Consider the following 24,831-nt stretch of genomic DNA (forward strand, 5'->3'; position numbering starts at 1 on the left):
TCCGGTCTGAGTGGAAGCCTCCACGGGGACCCCGCAAGCACCGACACCAGATTCGGCATCCACGGCTGGTGTGGCCAATCCGGGGCTACCAGCAGCACCCTGGCCCGAAGTCTCTGTACTTTGGCCAGTACTGCTGGAAGTAGAGGAAAGGGAGGGAAGGCATAGAGAAGGCCCTGAGGCCATTCGCCTGCCAGAGCATCCACCCCCAGCGTTCCCCTGGGACCCTGGATCGAGTACCACAGCTCGCAGTGAGTGGTGTCCCTGGAGGCAAACAGGTCTACTTGGGCCCGTCCGTAGGCCTCCCAGATGGCTTGCACTATGTGCTGGTGCAGTCGCCATTCACCGGGCTTCGGACCCCTCCTGGACAGAGGATCGGCTGCCACATTATCTTCCCCTGGCAGATATACTGCAGAGAAACCCTTTGCATGAACCCACTGAAGAAGCTCGTGGGTTCTCTTGTGCAAGGACATAGAGCGTGTCCTGCCCTCGTGATTGAGGTAGGATACCACTGTGGAGCTGTCTGATCGTATCATAATATTTCTGCTCCGCAGGCTTGGCATGGAGTAGACTAAGGCTCGGTGTACAGCCTCTAGCTCCAGCACGTTTACGTGAGCCCCCTGCCATTCCTGCTCCCAAATGCCCCGGACTGGACGGCCCTGCCACAAGGCTCCCCAGCCCGTCATTGAAGCATCTGTTGTTATGGTTTCCCTTGTGCTGTGCTGACCAAGGGACACCCCTTCCTGCCTGGATATCGCCGATATCCAACAGCTTACGCTGGGGATGCACTCTGCATCCCGTTGTAACAGGCGTCGGCCACTCTCGTAAGGAGTCACCTTGTTCCTCCAAAACCAATGCTGCAGCGGCCTCATTTGGAGCAAGCCCAGGCCAAGCAGCCTCCAACCATGTCTCACAGATATCTGAGTTTGGCCCAAGAGATGGCCCAAACTCTCTCTCAGCACATGAAAATAAAAGCAAAGGTATTTCCTGTGACTTTTGTGGATTGGGATGTGAAAATATGCATCCCAAAGATCGATTGTGGTGAACCAATCCCCCTGATTGACAAAGGTGAGCACGGTGGACAGGCGTAGCATCCTGAATGGAAGGCGCCGCAGGTACTGGTTGAACTCTCTTAGATTGAGGATGGGGCGTATACCCCCATCCTTCTTCGGAATAAGGAAATAGGTTGAGTAAAACCCCTGTCCTATATGATCTGAGGGCACGAGTGTTACCGCACCTTTTCCTAGTAGCACTGAAACCTCGTTTGCGAGAGACTTGTGCTCTGAGTCGTCTTTCAACAGGGTGGGAACAACCCTCCGAAACCGTGGGAGCTTGGTTCTGAACTGTAGCTTGTACCCTGACTCCAGCGTGCCCAACACCCATGGGCAGCGAGTACACTGGCGCCAGCAAGCAAGGTGCTGAGGTGTGAAATGGGAGATCGGAGGGTGCGCACCGCCATGGACGGGACCGGTGACCACCTTGGTGGCCCCTTCCCGACTTGGGAGGCCTTTGCTGGCGAAAAAACCCTTGACCAGCCCGGCCTGAACCTGCCATTGGTTCCTGAGCCGCCGTTTGCTGCGGACCAGCCCAACACCGGATCCCCATTCCTTTGCCGAACTGAATGGAGCAACAATTCAGTTCGGCAATGGATGACGACATCCCATTCAAAGCGAATGGGGATCCGTCAACCCTGACGGCTCAACGCATTCCAACGTGTGAGTCCAGCCTGAGTGCAGCCTTAAGGGCATGGCAAACCTTTTATCTTTGTTCATAAAATGCTGCACTACATCCTGTAATGTTTTTTGGTTGTGGTCTGGAAATGAGGAATGATGACATCATTTTGAATGAAGATGGTGTTTTGTTGAAAACTGTTTGGGTTTAATGCTGCATGTGAAGAACTAATCATACTATATTTTAGTTCTGTTTATTTAAGCATGCAACTCAACTAATTTGTATATAGATTTTGTATTTCTCATCTTTGAACAAAGACACTTAAATGTCATGTAGGCCTTTGTCCTCTTTAAAAAGCTCCAGACTAGTGAATAGACTTTAACAAAAGCAAGGCTACTGCGTCATTTATGCACTTCAGCAGTTTATGAGGGCGTGTCGAACTTGAGAAATATGATCCGCATGCACCACAATTACGTGCAAAACCTGAAAAGTGAGTGGCATGGGCCGGCTTTTCAGTAGTGAACCATAACTGTGTGTCTGTCTCAAAACTCCTCTTGGAATAGCAGTAAACATCCAACTGTGAGGGCCAACTGATGGTAAGGTTCATTGGAAATAATGGATATAATTATCAAATGCTATTTTGTGAGTGTAGATAATCTACATGGTAAGAAGAGAATGTCTTGTCATCTGATTTGTCAAACTTCGATTACCCTGAGACACCTAAACATAGGCTACTTAACTTCCTTAAATGAAGTCTGAATAAAGCCTGTCTCTACAGCTGAGGCATTTGCTTAAATGTACATTTGGTATTAGTTAGAGGCTTATTTGGATACATTTGAATAACCAGTAATAATAACCTCTTACGACACGAAATATATTAGGCCTATTTCAGCTGCCCAGCTGTAGCACAACATTGGCTTGTTTAGAAATCATTATTAACCGTATTTGAGAACTGTGAAAAGCGCTATATAAATTTGATCTATAATTATTTCGTCGACTCTGTTTCGTTTTTTCGAAGCCAGGAAGAAATATGAAGAAAATTGTGTTCTTTACGAACGTCGCATCTGTGACACATATTATGCAGCAGATGGCAGTGTGTATTTACTTCTCTGGGCTTGCAGGGGCAGTTACCTATGGCAAGCCTTTTTACTTTTAAGACTAATATTCAGTATTATTAGATATCGTAAATAACTTGTGAGTCAGAGGTGATATTTATTTTTGCTAATAATTGCCCTCTTTTAATCTGTTAAAAGACGTAGCGGTAGGCCTATTTTTTTTTATTTTTTTTATAGTATTTACACTTGTTGTCGATCAGAACACACTGGACCTGTCTGCAATCCTGGCTATTTTGGCTTTGCAGACGGCGGGGTAATCTAACAATGCCTTGAACTTCTTTACCTTTTATCAGCAAATTCTCAGTGAATTTGAACTAAAATGATACTGATGATGTGATGTTCTGCATTGTTGGTAGGCAAAACATGAACGACGCAAATATGAAATTACTTTCCATAGTCTGTTGGCAGTACGAGCAGCTTGACTTCAGTTGGTGGCAGCTTTGCTCTGTTATGGACGTACAATTTGCCGGATAGGGCTAATGCCTTCTTGGGTGGAAATCCTGACAACGTGAAAATTACCAGCGACTTGGAAGTTGAACTTTGTATCCACCTAAAATCATCTGCAAGAAGATAATGGTGTTGTGCTTCTCTCTATGGAAAGTTAATGTTTAATTTCTGGGACTGAAAAGACTTCCAAGGTAATAACGTTTACAGTTTTTTTCCCCGCAGTTCTGGCTGCAGGAGGGCGCCAGCTAGCTTACAATTTGTCTGACTGTTGCTTGTTACTAGAATATATTTTCACGCTCTCTTGTTAACTTGACGTTTTTAAAACAGCAGACTTGAAGTATTTTCTGCAATAATAAACATGCCAGTGTAATGTAGATAGCAAATTTGCCCTTTTATTGTAGGGTAACGTTTGCTAGGTAGCTAACCAACTAGCCCGAAAATATACTGTTGCAGTTGGCTGGCTAGCTGGTCAGATATCACTCACTAACATTATCCTAGCCAGCGAACTGATGATAGCAGGATACCTCTGGGAACATTTGTTGAATAACGTTAGTTTACGTGTCGTCTAAGTTAATATTCATTTCGGCTTACTTGGTGAACTAAACAATTTACGCCAAAAGGAACTGTTGATACAATGCGCCTGGGTAGTCGTAAAGTCACGCTTTAAGGGCAGCTCCAAACATTCACTGACGTTAATGTTTTATCAAATCAGCTAGCTATTATGGCTTGGTGATGTTAACCACTGCTGTCAGTTTAAATACATCTTTATTATATCCAACTGATGAGTTGTAAACAGGTTTCACAGTGACGGGTAGGGTACTAGTTAATCGTCCAATCGTCCAATCGTCAAGTAATTTTTACATATTCTGAATGTAATCCAAACAGAATGTTCTTGTGTGCAGAGTCTTGTTTTTACCGGTTAAAGGGTTGTCATTAAATGTAAGTTGTACCATAGTGGTTTGATGATTGGCGCCAAACACCGCAAATCTCTCTCTTTTAAGTTTTCCTTTTCTTTCATTTCAGCTGGATTATAACGTTTTGGTTGGTCGCAGTTAAATGCTGGTAGGAGGTGGCGTTTTTTGTTGATCAAGGAAGGCTAAATGAAGCGGACAAAATCAACCAGAATAGGAGCACTACTGACTTGAAGTCAAACACACAACAATATGTACCAAAAAAGTGCACTGTAACTACTACATTCTAGTTTACATGACATTGATTTTTGGAAGAGTGTAGTAGATGAATATCTGTGTAATAGTTGAATGAAAAATGTATGCTTACGCATGTTTTTCAATAGTCCTTTCAAGCACCATCTGATGGCTTAATACCTTGTGTTTTTGTTTACATGTGTGTGAGGGTTGTAGTGTCTTAAGTTCAAGTTAAGATGCTATTGAATAGAACTGAACACAAAGGCAAGTCAAGAATTCTACTTTTAATGCGCACAGATTCACAGGTTAGCTGTTATTCATTCTTCACTTAACAGGAACTCCATGTATCTTCAGCTGTAAATCTACAGACTGGACTTTATGGCTTACAGGGTTTTGCCTCAAGAGGGTTTTTTGGTGCATGAACTTTCAGGAAAACTATAACAGTCTGGCTGGGCATGTTCATCCCAAATGACAGGCATGAACCTGCTTTGAGTTGCAGGAAATTATTCCACTCTTCTCCCTCACCTAACCCTATCTGAAGAGAACCAGAAGTTGCGTCAGGCACGTGCTGCACTGCATCCTGCTTCCCGGCTTTGCCGTGATTACAGTGGATCCACTTTGATCTGTGCTGATCCACTTTAGCCTTGAGCCTGCTCTCAGTCAGCGTCAGGAGGCAGAAGGCACTTTCCTTAGGAGGCACTGATGTGTGTGTGTCTGTTTTAGCACACTTGCTGTGGTTTGAAGGGGCATGGGGGAGTGGGGTATCTCATTGCAATGAGTGTGTTGCACTGCAACCCTGCCAGCTGGTGAAGTACTGCCAAAGTATGCTGCTTAATGCTTGATAGCGGTAGCAAATGTAAACACTACAACCTTTACTCCCCACCTCTCCCCCCACCCAGTCTCTGTTTTTGTCTCGTTCACACAGTCAAACTCATGTGCACAAACAGTGAGCACAGAGTTCAAAGCAAGGTGTTCCCAGTCATATTAGCTTTCTTGTTATTGTCGGTTAATTATGAATCTGAAGTACAGGCTACACTTAAATTAAATCACATGCTGCTCTGTCGCCCTTGGGTCTTAGGCAGAACCTCCATGCCAGAGACACCACCCACCCCCACCCCACCTCAATCTTACCCACTCCACCCCATCCTTTGTTGCTGTCGGCTCACTGTTAAGGACAAAGATTTTAATCACAGCACTGAAGACAGAGACAGGGAGGCATGGGCAGTGTGCAAACAGATGGGATGGCAAAAGAGGAAGATGGCAGTCAGACCCAAATGAAAAGCAATTGAAGACAGGGAAGAGAAAGACAATGATGTGCAAAAAAAGACAGAAACAAGACACCAACAATGCATGGTGTGTTTTGGAGACAATGAAGAGTTGGAAAAATGCACTGATGAGTGAAAGACACTGACAGGGAAGTGTAGACGGAGATCCAGCTTGTCTGAACTCGTCCAAAGCAGCAGACACCTCACGGGTTGTTTCTGAAAGATGACCTTTGCACCAGAGGCTGTTCTATCCTCATTTTAATTCTGCTTCTTGGTAAAATACCTGGCTTTGGCCATGATCATCATGACACCACCATCTTTGTCCTCATTCCTCAGGCCTACTGGTAACATTACTGTATTCCAGTCATGCATGGTGTTTTAACCACAAAGATGAAATGTGCCATGTGGATTGACGACCCTCGTGTCTGTGCGGTTCCGTCTCCAGCTCCCTGGTCCAGCTCTCTCCCTAATACCCAGAGTGATGTAAACCCTTCTGGGAGCACCACTCAGTGTGGACACATGTGTCCAATTTCCGATTTCAGTCCGATTTAAATTGGATATTGGACACATGTGTCTCCCCAGAACTAGATTAATTGTGTCCGACTTGAGTCCGACTGGACTCCGATGTAAACCCCTGGACACACGATTCGATTCCGCTGGTAATTGGACTGGGCGCGCATGTGTCTCTCGTATCTGATTCAAATTGGACAACAACAACTTTTGCACGTGCTTGAGATCGTGCCCACAGACATATACATGCATCATATATAATGTATATGATATGATAAACGCTGCTAGACGCTCAGTTCTTGTGCTCCCTCTCATTCACGTTGAAATACTGAAAGCGAAAGTGAAACTTTGAAACTGGAACGCAACTGTTTGGGACAGAACGCTAATTCAGTGAACAAATATTTTCATATTACTTTCCACCAGTTGTTAGTCATGTAATCCATTCATATCGATGTGAATCAATCAATACTAATACAACTTTAACTGTGGTGTGTTTTTGTTTCATTTCACAACGTATTTACTGTATAATCAACGGTAGCAGATGTAAACATTCCGCATTTGATTTTAACTGACGCGGCCAAGAGCTAGATTGGTCACTGCCATGTGCTTTGAGATAGAGCAGTTAACCCCCCATGGAGACCCCATGGAGAGAATTGGATGGGACCGGAGTGCTGCCATCATGTGCCCGCACTGACTGATGAACTCTCTGCTGCACAGATCTGATGGTGTGTGTGAATGTGTGTGTGAACTGGGAGCCCTTTCTTCTCTACCGACACTCCCTCCATGCTCGCTCGCGCACACATATTCACTCCCCCAGGCCAGTGTGAATGTGGGTTGGACATGAATGGCTCATTGAAATTCTCAGTTTTTCTTTTCACTCCACCATACATTTGAAAAGGGCAGAGCAAAGAGAGAGAGAGCTGAGGGCTAGTATATGTCAGACAGGATGAATGGGATACCATGGACTGAATCTGTATAATACACTAGAGGATGCTGAGCACTGGGAAAAGTTCCAAATCATCATCAATCACCTCCTGGTATAATTGTCCCTCAGAAAACTATGCGACCCGTCTGAGAAAAAACATCTGTATGGAAAACAATCATCACTTGATACTTTTACCTTTTTTATGGTTGCAATTCCGCTTTTTGTGTGTTTGTGTCCACCTGTTTGTGTGTTTAGTTGGCCCTCAGAGGCAGTTCTCATCTCGCGCTCTCTCTCTCTTTCACTCTCTCTTTCACTCTTCTTTCTGTCTCACTTGCGTACTCACTCACACACACACACACACACACACACACACAGATGCAGAGCAGACGAGGTGGAGGAGGAAATACCATGGCTGGTTTCGCTCTGTTGACTCCTGTGTTTGGGTGGTACACCCACAGTGATTCACAGGGGACCCACATTGCTTCACCTTAGCCGCGTTTACATGTGTCAATATAAGCCGCTCTTGAGGCGTTTAACCCACTTATGGCTCGAAAGCCGCCTATAATTGTGTCATGTAACTAACGAAAAAATGTAGGCTGCTTTTATTTAGGCGGATGTCTGCTCCGATCAAGAGAGGGTGACTACGCCGGTCGGTAGTCTGCTTGAGCAAGTCCGAAGTAACATGTAGCGAGTGGTGACGGGTAAGCCACTTTGCGGGAGTGTTACTCGCTACTTTGTCGTAAACAAAGTAAGCAATTTCAACAGGTTTCGCTAAGTTTAGCCACTAGGAAGACATCTAGTCAGCGATGTTAGCAAGCTTGTTATAACACGCTTGGACATTGATGCCTATTTGTAATGTTATTGTCATAGCTATGTTTGCTAGCTTGCCAACAACTTTCCTAACAGTCAAATATCAAGCAAGTGCAACACAAGACAATCGTCGTCTCGCGCTCTTGCGGTAGAAAGTGGGAGAAACCCCCTTTGCGCCCTTTTAGCATGCCCAAAGCAAGGTAAGCGAACTTAAGTTCGGTTCATGGAACAGCTTAACAACAAGAGCCGATTCCCTTAGAATTTTTCACACCTACTCGCGAAGCCGATTCCGTCAGAGCGGGTTACAAAAAACACACATGTTAAGGTGGCTATTGACTCCACTGCTCAGCCAGCTTCTCCCCTTCATCTGTTATGCTGTTCTGTTCTCTTTACTGTCCACTCATAGTCTACTCTTATATCCTACTAAAGACCCTTCCACTAACATATCCATAAACAGCATCAATTCATTAGACACAGAAAATATGAGACAGGGTTGTCATCTTGTGCCTTCAGGAAGCATATTTTAAACACAGCAACCAGCCTCTGACACACATTTCTTTCGTCTGTCGTCTGTCTCTTTTAAGTTTCCTCTCCTCTGGCATGACACGGGCCTAAAAGAGCGCGGAAGTAAATTTATAGTTCTTGCATAACTAGCGCCTGGACCATCTGGGCCCAGCATGAAGTGTGCAAGTGTTTGGAGAGAATGTGGAACATGCCTAGGCACTTTTCTTTTTTCTTTTCTCATCCTGTCTGCTGGGTGCAGTTACAGCTCCATTTTTGTGCGATTTTAGTAACTGGTTAGGGATTGGTGTAGAAAGAAGCTTCAAGTTTGGCAACCAGGCCAGAAGGCTGTGAGATCTCATCCTACCTTGTTGAAGCCGCTCCTATCCTATCCTGACCTGGAACCTTTACCTCAGCCACAGACATATTCACCTCAGCCATTCTTTGCATACTTTGCCCCATCTCAGTACTTAGTTGACATTTTTTAGTGAGTGTTCACCATAAATCAGCATGATGGCATCAAACAAAATACTAAATTCTGTCTAGTGTAGCGAGAATTACAGCCAAATCTAGCAAAGTTAGCTTGGTGCTATGTCTATTTCAGGGAAATAGAGGTATTCAATTGCACTGACAAACTGAATAAGTTTTGTGGGGCTGTGTCTCCTGTAAACACAAAAGCTTGTGACGGCTGATCTTAGAATATAATAGGCTATGGTTATGATCATCACTATGAAAGAAACATTAAGAAAGCGAAGGCAAGTGGCTTTGTGTTTTGCTTACTACTAACTCTGTTTAAAGAAACATTATGGAGTTTTGGTCTAAAACTAGTGAGCCACTGCAAAAAACCTTGTAAACATCCCCAGCAGCCCAGTTGGCAATGATGAACGCTTGCTAAAATGATAACTGGAGTCTTTTTGCAATGTTGTTGGCGATGTTGTGCTGTGAAGACTTTTCTTACATTTTCGCAGGGTGTTCTGAACAAAACATAGGTAAACATATGTGGAACTACATAGTGCGTAGCCTGACAGAATAACAGGTTCTAAAGAGGTGAGTGTTTAAACACGTTGTGATACTCCTTTAATGTAGGCTTTCATCAATTGATCAGATAGCATTAGGTAGGTCATTCCACCACCGAGGTACTACTAATGAAAAGAGTCTTGATTGCCATCTGTTGCTGTGCCGTGAAGGCAAAGACGACCTTCTTCTGAGGAACAAACACTTGAGCTTTTAGATTTTGATACGGCGCATTGGACACAATTAATAGAGGCCATTAACTCATTTTGAACATTGACCGATTCATATTTTAATAACAGAGTGTATTTTCTGTCTGTGGGGCAAAATGTCGATGGGTCATTGGTGTTAGAGAATCGCTGCCGTGTGCCTTGTTAGATTATATTTATTGCTCATCCAACAGGTGGTAGGAACTTTTTTTCCATTTGTTAATTTGTTGTAATATAAGACAGACGTTGCGAATGTCATTAAATCATTTAAAGCAAGTGTCAAATGCCTGCAAATGTTGTTTAAAAATTCATAACCTTACGCTTATTGTGTGGAGACATAAATTTAGATATTTGGGACATGCGTCTGTTTGGTATGGAATACAGGGGCTAAATAAAAAGCTGATAATTTGATCAGTTTGGCTTTTTTAGACTCCAACATTTACAGGAACAGCCCTGTGCTCCATCATTTTTGTCTTTTCCTTTTCCATTGCGGTACAGGAACGGCCAGACCTAGTGACATAGCCAAGTTATTTTGCCCTTTGATAGCGACGTCAATTGTGAACACGATAAAGTAACAACTTATTTTTTTCAGCAGCAGAACCAACATTAGACTTTAAACTAGAGAATTTCTACGTCGAGTTGAGTTGCTGTAAAGTTAACACATTAAATGGCTTAATGGCAACTGTAATTTCTTGATAAATGAAGATGCCAGCCCCTCACATTTTGCGTGTGTTCATTAAGTGACAGTAACCTCAATATGTTTACACCATAAACTGTAAAAATGCTGTTCAGTGTCTTCCACTCACGTTGCATTTAACCAACTAGCGTCGACCATCACTGTAAGGCCCAACCCAGCAGTTTCAGGCCCGCACAGACGTACTTACCCCAGAGTAGGTATTTCTTCCCAGAAAACGGACCTGAAAGGGTCCTACAGGGTTGGTTCTTACAGTCTCTGGTATGTTTTCAGAACTCTTGTTTTTCATTTCTCTTCTTTCTCACACATCCTGTGGATCACTTCTCTTTCCTGAGATGGAGGTTTAAATTCTTAAAGGGATAAAGGCAGTTTACTGTACCTGTCTTGCTGGCTATTTGTACAGCTGAATCACAAGCAAGCAGCTTGAGATGTGTTCATACACCAACTGCTTTGAGCTAGGAACTAGGACTGAGCTATACGTCTGAAAAAAACCCTCATATCTTGAAATGCTGAGGAGGAAGGATGAGATGCAATATGATATGATACGAACTTAACAGAGTGACATGTTTAAGTATCAGTGTTTATTTGTGATATCAAGGATGTTAACATATTATATCCTTTATCTAAATAGTTGTGTTCAATTGAAATAAAAAGTTAAAACTAGTTTCACACAGCATACCTTAAGTGCTATCAAAGACTTCCAACATGAAACAAAATTCTGGATTAGAAATAAATATATTTACATAATACAATTGTAGGCCTACACACAACATACATCATAAATCCGTAGGATAAAGTAGGGATGTAAGTTCAGTCAGTGGCAAAGGAGGGGGCTGTGGCGTGGGGGGATAAGCACTGGTAATACCTTATATGATCGCGTTACTACAGCATACTAATAAGCCCAGTGGTGTTCTTAGGATGTCATCCTTGGTAGGGCATTTGGATATGAAGGGTGAGCATTCGACATGAATAGAGGAGATCCAAAACGTACACATCTGCTATAGTGTAGCCTACAAAACACACACACACACACACACTACTGATACTGATTCTTACCACTGTGTTCCTGTATATCAGGTATACCTGATTCGATCCATGAACACTCCTCTAATTTATCTTGGTTATACACATGTAAACTCAGTGGTTAAAGGTATCAGGTGTTTCCTGGGGTACTAGATGCCAGATTGGCCCTTTGTGGGACTTGACACTATTGTACATTTACACCAAGTTCATTTTGCAATGTGGTGACTGGTGAGATCTTTGTTACAGTTATAATGATTTCCAAGAACTAGCCTAATTAATTTGTACTCCAGCAGCCTGATTCAGTATTCAATGTGGCTTGCAGACCAGACTAAATCCGTGTCTCAGACTGTTTACATCCATAGCCAGCCTTGTCGGTAAATCCTCTGGCATGTCAATTTACTAAGCTGATGTGTAACCTCAAGCCAAGGTGAATCAAGTTTATCATCACTGCTGTCACTGGTTGGACATCTTGATATCTGTCTTGACTCTGTTGTATTACGGAACTTTCAAACAGTAGTCAAGCCCTCTGTATTGGTGCTCCAAACTTTTTCGAGCCCCTTCGTTGCTTGCTATATGCCCAGAGTCAATACCAGCTATTGTCTCTCTAATAACTTTTATCGCAGTCACTCTGTGTGTAGATGTCTAACCCGACCTGTCAAGACAGATTTCTTTTCTGACTTTGCCGTTCTCTCTCCCTTTCTCTCTGATTCCCATCCCTACATTTCTCATCCATTCACTGACTGTTCTGCCTCTTTATTTCTCTGAAACTTTCAGTAAAAAGTTTGGCCCTTGATTTCCTGGGTTTTTCCAACCGGTACTAGCTTGCACACAGGTTTGGAGAGGGGGTCAGAGACCGGGTCAGGGCTTCATGCACTAAAACACTGGGAGTCTGTTTCCTGTTTTTCTGCTCCCTGCAGGGCACTTTGGGTGAGGGTGTGTTTTGTATGTAGAAGTAGTCACCACTGAGCCCACAGCTAAGATCACTCACATGTGTCAGCAAAAAATTATATCAGATCAGCTTTAAGCCAGACGACAGAAAGAGGAAGATGGTGTTGAAATGCAACCCTGTTCCTTCTTCTGTTCCTGCACCAAAGACGTGGTGTTGTAGGGCTAGAGTACCCTCACCTCAACACAAGGTGCGAGACCAAGAGGAATAGCCAGACCAGGGAAAGGCCTCATGGTGCTGGAGCCCAAGAGAAGGAGGCGCAATCCAGAGGTGACCAGAAAGGTCAACAGTGCCAGAAAGGAAGGAATTTCTAGAACCCAAGAGAAAGTCAAATAGACAGACAGAAAATATTGCAGATTGCAGCACCAACATTAACCGTTTAATACAGGGGTCTTCAACAGGGGGTCCGCGGAGGTACTGCGGGGGGTCGCGAAATCTTTGGTTGATAAGACAATTTGTTTCTAAAAAAATTCCCACATTTTTCCCACAAACCGGTTCACTCACAGCACCTTTCATGCAAATACGACAGCACAGGCACTAGCCAATCAGATCGCGTTTCTGCTCAAGTCTTAATAGCGCGAAGATCAAAAATAAAAGATGGCGGACCAAACTCCATAGCTGGTCTAGTTTGTACCTATAAATTGTTAGTTTGACATTTTTTTGCTTAGATTTAAAAAAATAAATAAAGAGAAATAGACACTGTACAAGGTCAAAAAACGTTAATTGTAACTGAAAAATAAGTTGTTATATATTGTTAGTTTAGAGTTGTTTGCAAGATGTATGTTTATACATGGCAGTGGCACGGCCACCCTATACCTTTCATGTTGTTAAATGTAATTCAATGTTAAAACATTTAGTTAAATTCGTTGTTCAAAAATGTTAGGTTAAATTCAATGTTAAAAAATAAAAATGTTAATGAATATATTAACCTTTGTATTATTTGAATAGCTTAGAATTGAATACACAATAACAGGGTAGCTATGTTTATTTGGCACTAGGCCCAGTATATTATAAACAAAATTTTAGGCAATTTATATAGTAGGGGGTCCCTGCTCATCTCGCCATCAGTTTGGGGGTCCCTGGCCTGAAAAACGTTGAAGACCCCTGGTTTAATACCATTAAACACAACTGTTAAACTAGGGATTTTCTAGATAACGTTAAGACGGCCTCAAGGTTGAGTCAATAGTTGGATTTTGCCAAAGAATTTCTAACACTCAACTAAATGACTTTATGGCAGCTCTAATTACTTGATAAACAATTTATACCAGCACCACTATGATTAATTAAGGCCTATATTTCAGCAGATTTTTTGCTTGTGATTATTCAGTGACTGTAACCTCAACAAGCTAACTATGTCAGCTATAATTTATGCTGCAGTGTTCACTGCGTAACTTCTGGTAAATCTTGCTGGCTTCAAAAATGGTGCTTGTTGTTGTCCTCTTCCACTCACGTTGTGTTTTACCGACAAGCATCTTCCATCACTGTAAGCACCACCCAACAGAGTCAGGGCGGCACAGAAGTACCAATACTGGAGTAGGTTCCTATTTAATCCCCGAAATTGTCCTTGGAAGAGGTCCTACAGGGGCTGTTCCTGCAGTTGAAAACCGCTTAAAGGTGCCGGACCCCTAAAATGGCCTTCAAGATCGTGCAGTGGAAAAGCTAGTGTACCACTTCTGCTGGTCACATGGCATTTTCAACCACCAGTGTTTAGGGCTCTCCATTGCCTTGATGTTTACTTTTGCAAATAAGGCAAAGTGCTTCCTTTAAGGGTGCTGTGACGCAAGCGCCTGTTGGGGATTATACCATTGAGATGTTAGAACAGGGGGGTCTTACTGCTGAACATCTGACAGTTCTCATGGGTGGTCTTTAAAGAGCAAGACCTTTTTATTTTATATATTTATTTTTTACTTTTAAAACAGGTACAAGATCATCTGTCTCCCAGGACACGTAAACCAACCCGTTTTTAAGTTTTTTTATGAACAGTGCCCAGATGGAGGAGAGGAGAAATCAAACACCATTGTTACAGAGAGAAAACGAGAGAGAAGAGGGAGAACTCTCCATCTTCATTGCATGCTATGGAAATGCATGAGAGTCTGGCCTGTGTAGTGTTATTTCTGACGCTTTCTGTGTCATTCTCTCAATCCTTTCTCCTCTCTCTCCCTTTCTAGTACACAAATACACATTCTACATTGTTATTATTTACCCTTCTCTTTCGAGCTTGTGCTCTCTGCACACATTTGTCTCCCTCCAACCACTCTTTCCTTCCTCGATGCAACCTTCTTATTATGCAGTGGATCTCTTCCACATGAATAATTGAGAGGGCCGGTGTTGAGAATTGATGCCACTACATTTTCCTGAACAAGCCCTTTACCAGGCAGGCTGCAAACACACACTCCCCTGAGGCTGGCGGAGGGTATTAAATTCTCACAGGTGTTTGCTAGTAAGTGACCTTGACTTTGAGTCTGCCAGCGTGTGTAGGTAAGGCTGGCATTTGTGCCCTAATGAGGTGACAGAATCGACAGTTAGCAAACAGTAACACCTTCCTAATGGGCTGTAGTGCGAGGGGTATGTAGGCTACACCTTGCAGACAATGAGCTGTATAAATGAGTTTCTAAACAGCAGTTGCATTTTTGGATAATGTTTGGGCACATGGAAAAGTCTAATGTCTTATCTAAATGTTGCAAGGTTTGACAGAAGTCTCAGAGTTCTGTGGTTCTTTTGACCGTGTGTGTGTGTTCTTCACAGTAGGTGTGTGTGTGGTTTGTGGAGGTCGGTTCTCCCCCCACAAAATGCAGCTGGCTATATTTACACTGGGGGGGCCCCAGGAACAGCTGGTCCTACAGAGGCTGTGGCTGGTGGGAGTTTGTGTGTTGGGTTGGGGGGGGGGGGTGTTGCAAGTCAAACTCAAGTCAATATTTCCAGTCCTGGAGAAGAGAAGAATTAAATGGAAAAAAGAGGACTGTACTTAAGGAGCAGTCATCCTTGAAAGGCCTATGAGCTCTTCTCCTTGGCGCTGGACGGAGAAAAGAGTCTGGGACTAAAGTCGTCCACTGCTGGTATCACCCTTCTCTGTAAATCATCCTGTTTAACAAAAGAGTACCTTTACATGGCCTGATTGTTACTGAGTGCCTGACTGAAAGCAGGGACGGCTCTCAGGCTGTTTTTTTTTCTTCTACCCTGTGTTTTCGTCTACATGAGTGGGCGGCTGAGGAAAACACTTGAGAGGACAATGCTTTGGTGCTGCCTGTCTTTTCACAGTGAAAATTGATCTGTTGTCGGTCCAGCTCCAACCCCAGCTCAAGGAGGAGTCCAGTGGAAAGCCCCACGTCATAGTGTACGAAGGTGCTGTCAAGGCCCCTGCTGCTGTCTGGCAGCTGCCTGTTTCGAATCAGTCACGCTTGTGCACTTTGTCCTTCATATCTTGGGTTTCCCTACCAGGCCCCACGTCTTACTTTTTTGCTTCCTTTTTCTTTCTGTCTGCCTCTTACCTTCTTCTCTCCCTCTCTTACTTCCCTGTGTATCCCTTCATTTTGCTTTAATGTCAAACGGTGTGTATCAAGAGAAAGAAAGGTCAGGTGTATTTGGTGAACAAGGAAAACAATATCTGGTTTATCTCCCTTTGAGGCATTTTAAATCCTTCAAAGACAGTGAGTGGAACCTTGTTTCTAAGCTGTTAGTGTGAGAAAATACCCTCAAGAGTTTGTGGACAGGGTTTTGTTTTTGTGTCTTTCGACAGATTCTGCAGAAACGACAGTGCTACAAGTGCTGTCCAGGAACTGAGGAGTTCCCCTTTCAGAGCAGCAGCAGCAGTGGTTGCTGCAGTGTTTGAAGTTGCTTGGTGTGCTGAGGGGAAATGTTCATTAACTGACGTCGGTTGCTACGAAAGAACAGGAATTTTCAGAAGCTGAAGCTGGTCAGGTGGATTCCAGAACCGTGTCTCAGCACACAGAGACTGAGAGGAGAGAGATTCTAGTAGTTGTAGAGAGAGAGATCTACTGAGGTAAATAGATGAACCTACAAAGAGGGAAGAAGGATGTAGCTGATGTATATAGAGAGGCGAAAGACAAAAGAAGCAGAGGACTCCATCCTCTTCCTGTTCGTGTGCCTGCACATGGTTTAGTGTCTGTGCTGCCGCAGGTGCACTTTGACCACTGGGGTGTCACCGTGACAGACTCATGACTCGGCAGAGTGCCTGAAGGGGGTCGGCGTGAGGAAACACACCCTGATCGCAGGGGCAGGAAAATTCTTCCTCGGACAGCAACAAGCTGCTGCAGAGCCCTCAACTAGTCCAGCGAACTGAAACACACCCATCTTTAACCTTACCAGCAACATTGCTTTCCATTCGTTCTGTCTGTCTCTGGGCTTATGCAATTGTTACATGGTTTATGAGGATTGTGCTGTGAGGGAACGTGCATTTCTCAGGTAAGTGTGCCTGAGTGATACAAAAAAATATGTTATGTGGTTCAGTTTTTATCATTTCAAGTAAATGGAGGCACTTTTGTAAATCACTGTGTATGGTGGGTTGAGGACTTCCCTCCAGGTTTTAATTTGAGAGCCTGCTGTGTCAAGCCGAGGTTCTAGCCTCTACGCGGTGCCTGGTTTTTCCTGACCTGTTATCAGAGGGATCTGTGTTAGTCACTCTAGCTTTGGAAAGTACTGATTCAGCCACAACGAGCGATCAAACAACACTTTTATTTCTCTGCCGTCTAGTTGTGCTGCGTTTGAAGTTGTGCTGCACTGGCTCTTGGGCTTTATCAGCCAGTGTTGATGTTACAGGCGGTCCTTGAGACTGCTGAATCACCCGAACTTTTCAAAGTGCCGTCTCATTGCCAGTTCTAGGTGTAGGTCTAGGTCTTCAATCACTGATTGAGGATGGCTCACTTCATCTCCCTGGCCTACGTTACTCTATGCTGTTTTTGTTTCTTGAGAATGAAGTAGACATAGCCATGGCCATTTTGTAGGTACTGCATCAAGCGTCGTTTTATGCTAATTAACTACACAGAAACTCATGGACAGTACTTTTCCTGTATTTGTCTTTCTATATGATCAAAATCAGTGGATATAGCTTGAGAGATGTAGGCTACAGTTTTTATGTTCAGTACTATAAAGCAGAACAGCTGGTGTAGTTTTTTCAGCTATGCCTTAAGGCTATTTTAACTTCTGACCTAGACATTGGAAGCTTTGTTCTCTGCATGTAAAGCCCTGTAGGTTGACTGGGAGGAGAAGCATGTTTAGCATATAAGAACAGAGCTAATCTGTGGAACAACTTCCATCTTTGTGTCTGCAGCTCGGTGTCCGCCCACACAGCTGATTGTTCTGTGTCATCCAACAGTGAGGCTAGTGTTCAGGCACATTATTTAAATTACCAAATGCCTTAAAAATAAACTACATCGATTCCACCTGGAGATGTGTGTGTTGTGGGGGCTGAAAGGCTTGCTTCAAAGTCATTTGTGCAGCCACAAGCAAAGCTACACTTTCAATAACTATCAGTCTTGAGTGTACTGAAGTTGTCTGTGTTTTAAGTCATGCAATGAAGCTGTTTAGCGTTCAGCTTTCAGCAGATGTGTCGGAAGTCTGTATCTTTTGAAGTTGGTCTTTTGAGACCCTTTTGCATCACCGCCAAATTATCTGGCTTAGTACATATCACACACAGTCACTCAACCAGAGATAAACTGCTTGTTCTTCAAAATGTAAGGATCCTGTCCTGTCAGCTGATCTTTTAGGATGGACTTCTCTAAAACGCTATAGCAATCTTCCCAAAACGCCATTTCATTTGCTGTTATATCTGCAAGCTCAGCCGTTCCTGACTTTAAAAAGTATTTTCTTAATCCTCTCTCTATCCATACATACTCCTTTATTTCTGTTGGGCAGCAACTCTTATCAATCAGGAAATTATGTCCTGGAGCTTCTCAGCATATATTTAGTGTCTACTCACTCTATATTGACAATGGTCTGAGTTTATGTGAATACAACATATTGTTTACAACTCTTCACATTTGCGTTCTAAAGTAGTGATTAAATGGTGTGGGGGCTGTATCACACCACAGGAACGCCAATACCTCTGAAGGGAAGTGGAACCTGGGCAGCCCCACTTCGCTCAAGGCTCATGTAAATCAGTCTCGACCACGATTAGTGTGAAATCTAACGTCATTCGTCTTCTCTTCTGCACTCTCACCTCGGGACTTTTGGGTGTGCTGACAAACAGCTTGAGAAACTCACTGTAAGCACTGCATGTGAATGTAGAGATGTGGGTTGTGTTGTAGCGAGTGGTAGCTGTGTGTTGTAGGCCGTGTTGGTGTCAATGTTTGAGCTTTTGCCCTGTCAGGTAGCTCTGATATGTGACTGTCATGGGATCAACATGAGGGGGAGTTTACAGGTGTAGTGCCCTACTGACTGCTGTGTCAGGATTTGATTTGTGGTTGAGAATATTCATTAAAAAAAGAAGATGTTGATATTGGATTGAAATAGGATTTACGTTTCTGAGGCTTTGATTAGAAACTGTAACCCATAATAAGCTTTTTTATAGAACGAGTTCAAGTTTTAATTTGTTTCTTTGCAGTGATTTCTCTCCCCTGTAGAAGGGACTGTTTCTCTGTCTCCTACTGTTCCCCTTTGTGCTTTGTCTCTTTTACCTAGTAATTCCTGTTCCCACCTCTAGTGAAAGTACACCTCCTCAAAAACATTCATAGTTATGTAAGGCCTGTTTGACACTGACTGTATTGCGTTGCAGCTGTGTCACCTGTTGGTATTCATTTCAGGGCCCTGGGTTAACAGGTTAGAGCATGCACACTGCCTGCGTAAGACGCGCCTCTCAGGCACGGCCCAAGCCGTCGTGGAGTCATGGGAGTTTCCGCGTAACCCAAATGCACCAGTACCGCATCGCAGCTGTGTGAAACAGGCCTAAATCTTTCCCTTCAGTGCTTTCTCATCTTCATCTCTTCACACCCCATTCATTCATCCTTTTTACTCTCTACAGGTGGCGACAGACAAGGTTGCAGGAAAGCTGAGTTCTACTCTCTCATGGGTGCGGAACTCAGTGTCTCACACGGTCAGTCAGATGGCTAGCCAGGTGGCCACGCCCTCGTCTCTGCCCGCCCCCTCAGCCACCACAGCCCCGCCCCTCGGGTCCTCCTCCTCATCCACGCCGCTGTCATCGCCGGCCCTGACACCCGCTTCTACGCCCCTCACTCCTGACGAGCTGGAGCTGCTAGCCAAGCTCGAGGAGCAGAACAGGTGAGAAACACACAGAAAAAAACATGGATACAATGGCCAACGTAGGCTTAAGCATACAAAACACTCACTTTCAAACATGTTGTAGAACACACAAACTATCACATACATAGAGACATGAACACACTCACATATTAGTGATAAAATGTAACATGCACAATCCTCACACACACACTCACACTCACACACACGCACAGGGTTAGCCACCCACTCCTGTGGAGGCTCAATGTGTCTGGGGTCTCGTCTGGGAACGGACTTAATTACAAGCCTGTGCTAGCCTGAGGGTGCCGTCACCTGGGTTTTCAGTCTGTAATTGGCAGTCAGCGGAGGGAGAAGAGCTGACACAGGCTCACAAGGCAGCTCTCGAGGATTGGATTTGCTGCTGCCACCGCTGCTGCTGCCACTTCTGCTGCTCTTCCAAGCACTCCCCTCTGGGTGTCATTAGAGGTAGCCAGCTTCCGTTCCTTCTTACGCCAGCAGTGCCATGCTGCTCAAGCAGAATATAAATGTGAAGATGAACTGAAAGCATCCATTATTTTCAAACAAAAGTCCTACATCAGCACGGGTTGTCAAGAGAGGAACTCTGAAACCAAGGTGATTTCATTGTGGTTATCACCAATATTGCAAAACATTTCATTCCTTGGAAGCTGGCTGGGTAGGTTGGAGTGGCAGTAAAGCCATCTAAGAGCATTAACATGGTAGCAGATAGCCAACCATATTGAACGAGAAATATCTTTTCCTGGCTTGGTGGGGCTTCATTATCATGGTCATCTTGAGATTTGCAAAATTGATGCTTTATCATCTAAGACAGCAGAGGACAGTTGGCTGTTCCACAATAGTTTGTGATTGGCAGAGGGTCACCATACGTGTATATTTGGCAGTAGTTATCTGTCAGTAGATTACACGTGTCTGTGTTAGCACCGTGCTGTAGCTTTTTACAGCACTATGTTAAGAGGGCTGACAGGACAGACCCTAGAAGTGCTGCTGTGTGGCGTTATCACTGGCTCTGAGAGGAGCACAGTGTCTGCAGTGCTTTCATGAGTGTCTGAAGTGACAGATGGAGAGTGTGAGAGAAAAGAGAGAGAGAGGGAGTCCTTATACATACACGCACACACAAAGAAGCTTTGTAACATATGCACCCTCCTGTGCTTTCACTGTCCCCATTTTGTTCCATTCCCTGTTTAACCTGCAGTCCCACCATGTGTTGACATGGAAACGGGTATGGGATCTGCAGCAGGATATGTGTGTGAGTGTGTGAGAGCTTTGCAATATTTAAGGAGTGTGTGTTTGTGTGTGTGTGTGTGTGTGTGTGTGTGTGTATGTATGTGTGTGTGTGAGGATAGGAAACATGGAGGTGTGAGCAGTGGCATGGATCACTGAAGCTAGTTTTGGATGTGTGGGGTGAGTGTGAGACTCTTAACATGACAGACTGTGGGACTTCTGCCGGAGCCAACACACCAGGGGGGCAATTACCCCCCCGTGTCTCTCTCACTTGCTCTCTCACATATGCACATAAACACACGCTAGCAGACACACACACACACACACACACACACACACACACACACAAACTCTATCTTTTACCCTCAGTGTCCCTGCCTCTCCCTCTCCGTCTCTGCATTCGGCTGTGAACTACAGGGACCTGCCTGCAGTTGTTAATGGCATCCTGGGGGAATGTGGAGGCTTTGTCTTTCAGATGAGCTGCAGTGAATGGGATTGATGGTGGAAGGGGAAAGGAACTGCAGGGAGAGGAGGGGGGGCAGAGCTATGGAATTTAGGCAGTTCAGTGCAGTTCACATGCCTTTTTTTTACAGAGGAGGGAGAGGGAGAGAGAAAGAGATCACCCAAACCTTAAGAACAAAAGAAGAAACAGGTTTTATTCAGTTTGTGAAGGAATGATGTCACCACATTGGTCCAGTTCCAGGGCTAGATGAGCATCATGATGGCCCTCTCTGGTGTGTAAGTGTTCATATTTCTGACTGTTTGGGAATGTAGTACAGCCATCTGGTCTTTCTCTCTCCAAATATGATGACCATCAGAGTGAGCATTCTCAACTTATAGGCTATTATGCCACCTATCCCCCATTCGGAATAACCAAATTTGTTCTTTTTCAGAGAAGTGGTATGTCTAAAGAAATCTTATTTGCAATAAAACTGTACCAGATACCTCCACACAACCACTGGTTTTAGAGCATGAATTCCCCTTCTCCACCTCGATGACATGAGCAAGAGAGAGACTGCTCACTAGTTTTTACAGGTGGATGCTGAAGAGGAGCATAACTTGTGTGTTTTGGCTGTTTCTGTATGTAGGGTGTGTGTTTGTTTGTTATCTGTTTGTTTTTTTATGTGTGCACTCAGCATTTTCACTAGATGAGGGGCATTCTGTTGAAAAACTGAAAATGCATACACTGAACACAATAACACCTTTACTTCTCCCTCTCTTTCTCTGTCTCACCCTCACTCTTCCTCAGCCCTTCTCTCATCCTGAGAGCTTCCCTGACCTCCACAGCACCCAGACATGTTAACAGGGCCTGCAGGCACACTGCTCACTTTAACCTTTGACCCCGGCCTCCGCCAATACTGACAGGAGCACAGCTGGGCCCTTTTCACCCCGGCACATGTATCTACCCCCCGCCCCCAGTGACTGACAATAAAGCTTCATCTGTCTCCCTCATAAACCCCACCTATCAGTCAAATAGAAAGAGAGCCTTCCCATTCGTGTCAAAAGCCCTTTCACAACAAACTAAAGCTGGCCTCAGATGCTGTCTGTTTGCCTTTGAGAAGTTGTGATCGTTTCATTGAGTCTGTCCACAGTTCCAGGTGGGAGGGGTTTTGCCCAGCTGGGGCGCCTCCATTGGTTGCTTCTTGTGCAGCCACACTTGAAAGACTGCTGCTTAAGTTGGAAATGCTTGACAGAGAACACATAGTTTTTGTAAGACAGATGGCATGGTAACCATTCCAATGAATTGCCAAAGGACATCCTCTTCATCAACGCCTTTAGTTGGCTTAGAAGGAATCAAGTTTTACGGAACCAGTCATCATACAGACTCCATTTTGGCTCTGTGAGGACGACAAAACCTCCACACCACTGCCAGTTCTCGGTCAGCTTTTCCATCCACCTGGCATCTGTGTAAAGTGACTGTGTCCTGGTTCCATCTAGTTCTTCTGGGCCCAAAAAGGAGACCAGCTCCTCCATCAGAGGAGGCCAGCACAGACCCCCTATCCCTTTCTCACTCTCCTCTCTCCTCTCCTCTCTCACTGATTACTCACTGTTGTTGGCTGTTTTCCCCACTACACCACAGCCACAGAGCCCCTGAATTAGTCACTGCCGCTGCTGCTAAGCGACCAGGAACAAGGAGGCGAGGAAGCGAAAACTCATGGCCTTTCTCTCTCTCGTTTTCTGTGGGCCGCAGACCGATGGGAACACAACCTCACAAAAGAGCTCAGGAAGTACACTTTTCCAACAATGTAGTATTACCCCCTTCCATCGTGTAGCATAGAGCACGTGAAAGGCAGGAGTTTCCTTGATAGAAGTGTGCCTCTGTTAATGGCATTCATACACTCATACGGTGTAAAACAGGCGACTATAAGCTATGTCGAAAAAAGTCCTCTTAGCCAAATAATTTATTAAGCAGTGTTTCATCCCTTGTCAATACTAAGTTAGTGCATACAGAGTTTAGGAAGCAGTGGTGGAGATTGCTTGCCCTCTGATTGGTCTGGATAATGACTCTGGTGAGACTTAAATGCAGTTACTTCAAAGAGTTTCCCTTCCGCTGTGCTGTAGTACATGAAGTTAATTGTTCCATCTTCATTTGTTTACGTATTCACTTGATACTCTAATCTAAAACACCACACAGTGAGTTAACTCTGTGGACCTGAGGCTGTTGTTGCCAAGCTCTCCCTGCTGCAGTTTACAGGCAGCCTTCTCATCAGGTGGAGAAAAGGGAACTTTGAATTTGCAGCTCCTCTGAATCTCCGCTCTGTTTCTCATTTTCATTTTTCTCCCCTCCAGTCGCTCACCCACGCAAATTTCTCTGTGCTGACTCGAGTGTGGATGAAAGTAGGGCAGAGCTGGAGTCGCAACAGCAGCAGCAGCAAAAGTAGTAGTTGTGTTGGTAGCTGCTCAGCTCCTAGCAGCCTAGCGACAGAGCAGTTCCAGACTGCAGATAGGCAAGCGAAACTGTGCATTGCTTCATTGAAACTGTGTCAGGGTCCATGAGTTTCCCGTGTTCCTCACAGATAGCCACAGCTCAACTCTGCACATTGTTAGCGCCCCACAAACTCTTTTTCTGACTCTGGTGATTCACATTGTATTTCTTCAGCATTATGATTTGATTTGTTTTATGTAGTGAAACAACTATGAACACATTCTCTTACACACATCTGAAACATACTGATTTAGCCCAATATGTGTATTGGTTGTTGGCCTTTGCACTCAGCAGATAAGGGCTTTTCTGTGGCAAAGAGATAGAGAGACTGACTGAGTGAGACACTGACTGAGTGAGTGAGTGAGTGAGAGAAAGAGAGAGAGAGAGAGAAAGGGGCTGTCTGTACGTGGCAGAAAGCCAGGGTGCCTCTCTCCTCACAGTTGGGGCTGGCAGGCAGGCAGGCAGTTAGCCTGTGGTGTTATCTGGATGCTCCACACACTGGTCACTGGTATACAGACATGAGCAGCACTCCGCCATGAGCTTCTCTTGGTAAGCCCTTTAAGACACACACAAACACACACACTTCCTGTGACATCTCAGCAAGGCCTTCACATACGTACACACATATACTAGATCTCAACACTCATTGTGTTTATTATGTCTTGACGAAGTGAAGTTGTTTCTCTGAAGCCGAGGTTTTGCTGCAAATGTGTTAGCTGTAGGCCTAATGTGTGCGGTTGGCAATGTAAATGTCTAAGCCAGAGGATTGTTGTTGTTTTTTGTGGGGCTAATTACTGATAAATTACCATATGTGACGAGGTAGGATTTTTGAGCTGGTGAGGTGACACGTTGCTTTTTGTTTAACCATGGGTAAATAATTGACAGAGGAGAGGACAGCTGAGAGTGAAAGCAGGTTGTGTATATGCGTGTGTTTTGTATGTGTGTGCGTGTGCGAGTGTGTGTGTGTGTGCGTGTGTGTGTATTGGAAAGATATTTTATTTTGATCTCAACTCCCGAAAAAAAAACCCAGTTTCACCCAGTGCAGTGATCATTTTGAGGTTGTCTTCTGTTATAAGTGTGTCTGAAATGCGCTGATGTTGTACGCACATTCCAATTCTGGACCTTTCAGTAGCTGTAGGAGTTGTGTACAATGTAACTTTGGATCCTGTCACTCTATTGGTTCAA

The 24,831-nt window shown here is 44.3% G+C and overlaps 1 protein-coding gene across 5 annotated transcripts in view; it reads left to right on the top strand.

The window, feature by feature from the left end:
• The first annotated feature begins 3,227 nt into the window (after positions 1 to 3,227).
• The window catches only part of evi5b (ecotropic viral integration site 5b), a 57,518-nt gene continuing 35,914 nt past the window's right edge, over positions 3,228 to 24,831 (top strand). For 3 of the 5 annotated variants that reach the window (XM_080832790.1, XM_080832793.1, XM_080832794.1), the window contains exons 1-2: positions 3,228 to 3,421; positions 19,246 to 19,502. In XM_080832790.1, coding sequence (XP_080688916.1) covers positions 19,327 to 19,502 — 176 coding nt within the window. In that variant the 5' untranslated portion in view covers positions 3,228 to 3,421; positions 19,246 to 19,326. Of the gene's footprint in view, positions 3,422 to 4,405; positions 4,414 to 16,008; positions 16,692 to 19,245; positions 19,503 to 24,831 lie in introns of those variants that run through there. The other 2 variants (XM_080832791.1, XM_080832792.1) reach the window with 2 other exon arrangements.

The sequence above is a fragment of the Sprattus sprattus genome (genome assembly GCF_963457725.1).
Source record: "Sprattus sprattus genome assembly, chromosome: 2".
In the NCBI taxonomy this organism is placed as follows: Eukaryota; Metazoa; Chordata; class Actinopteri; order Clupeiformes; family Clupeidae; genus Sprattus; species Sprattus sprattus.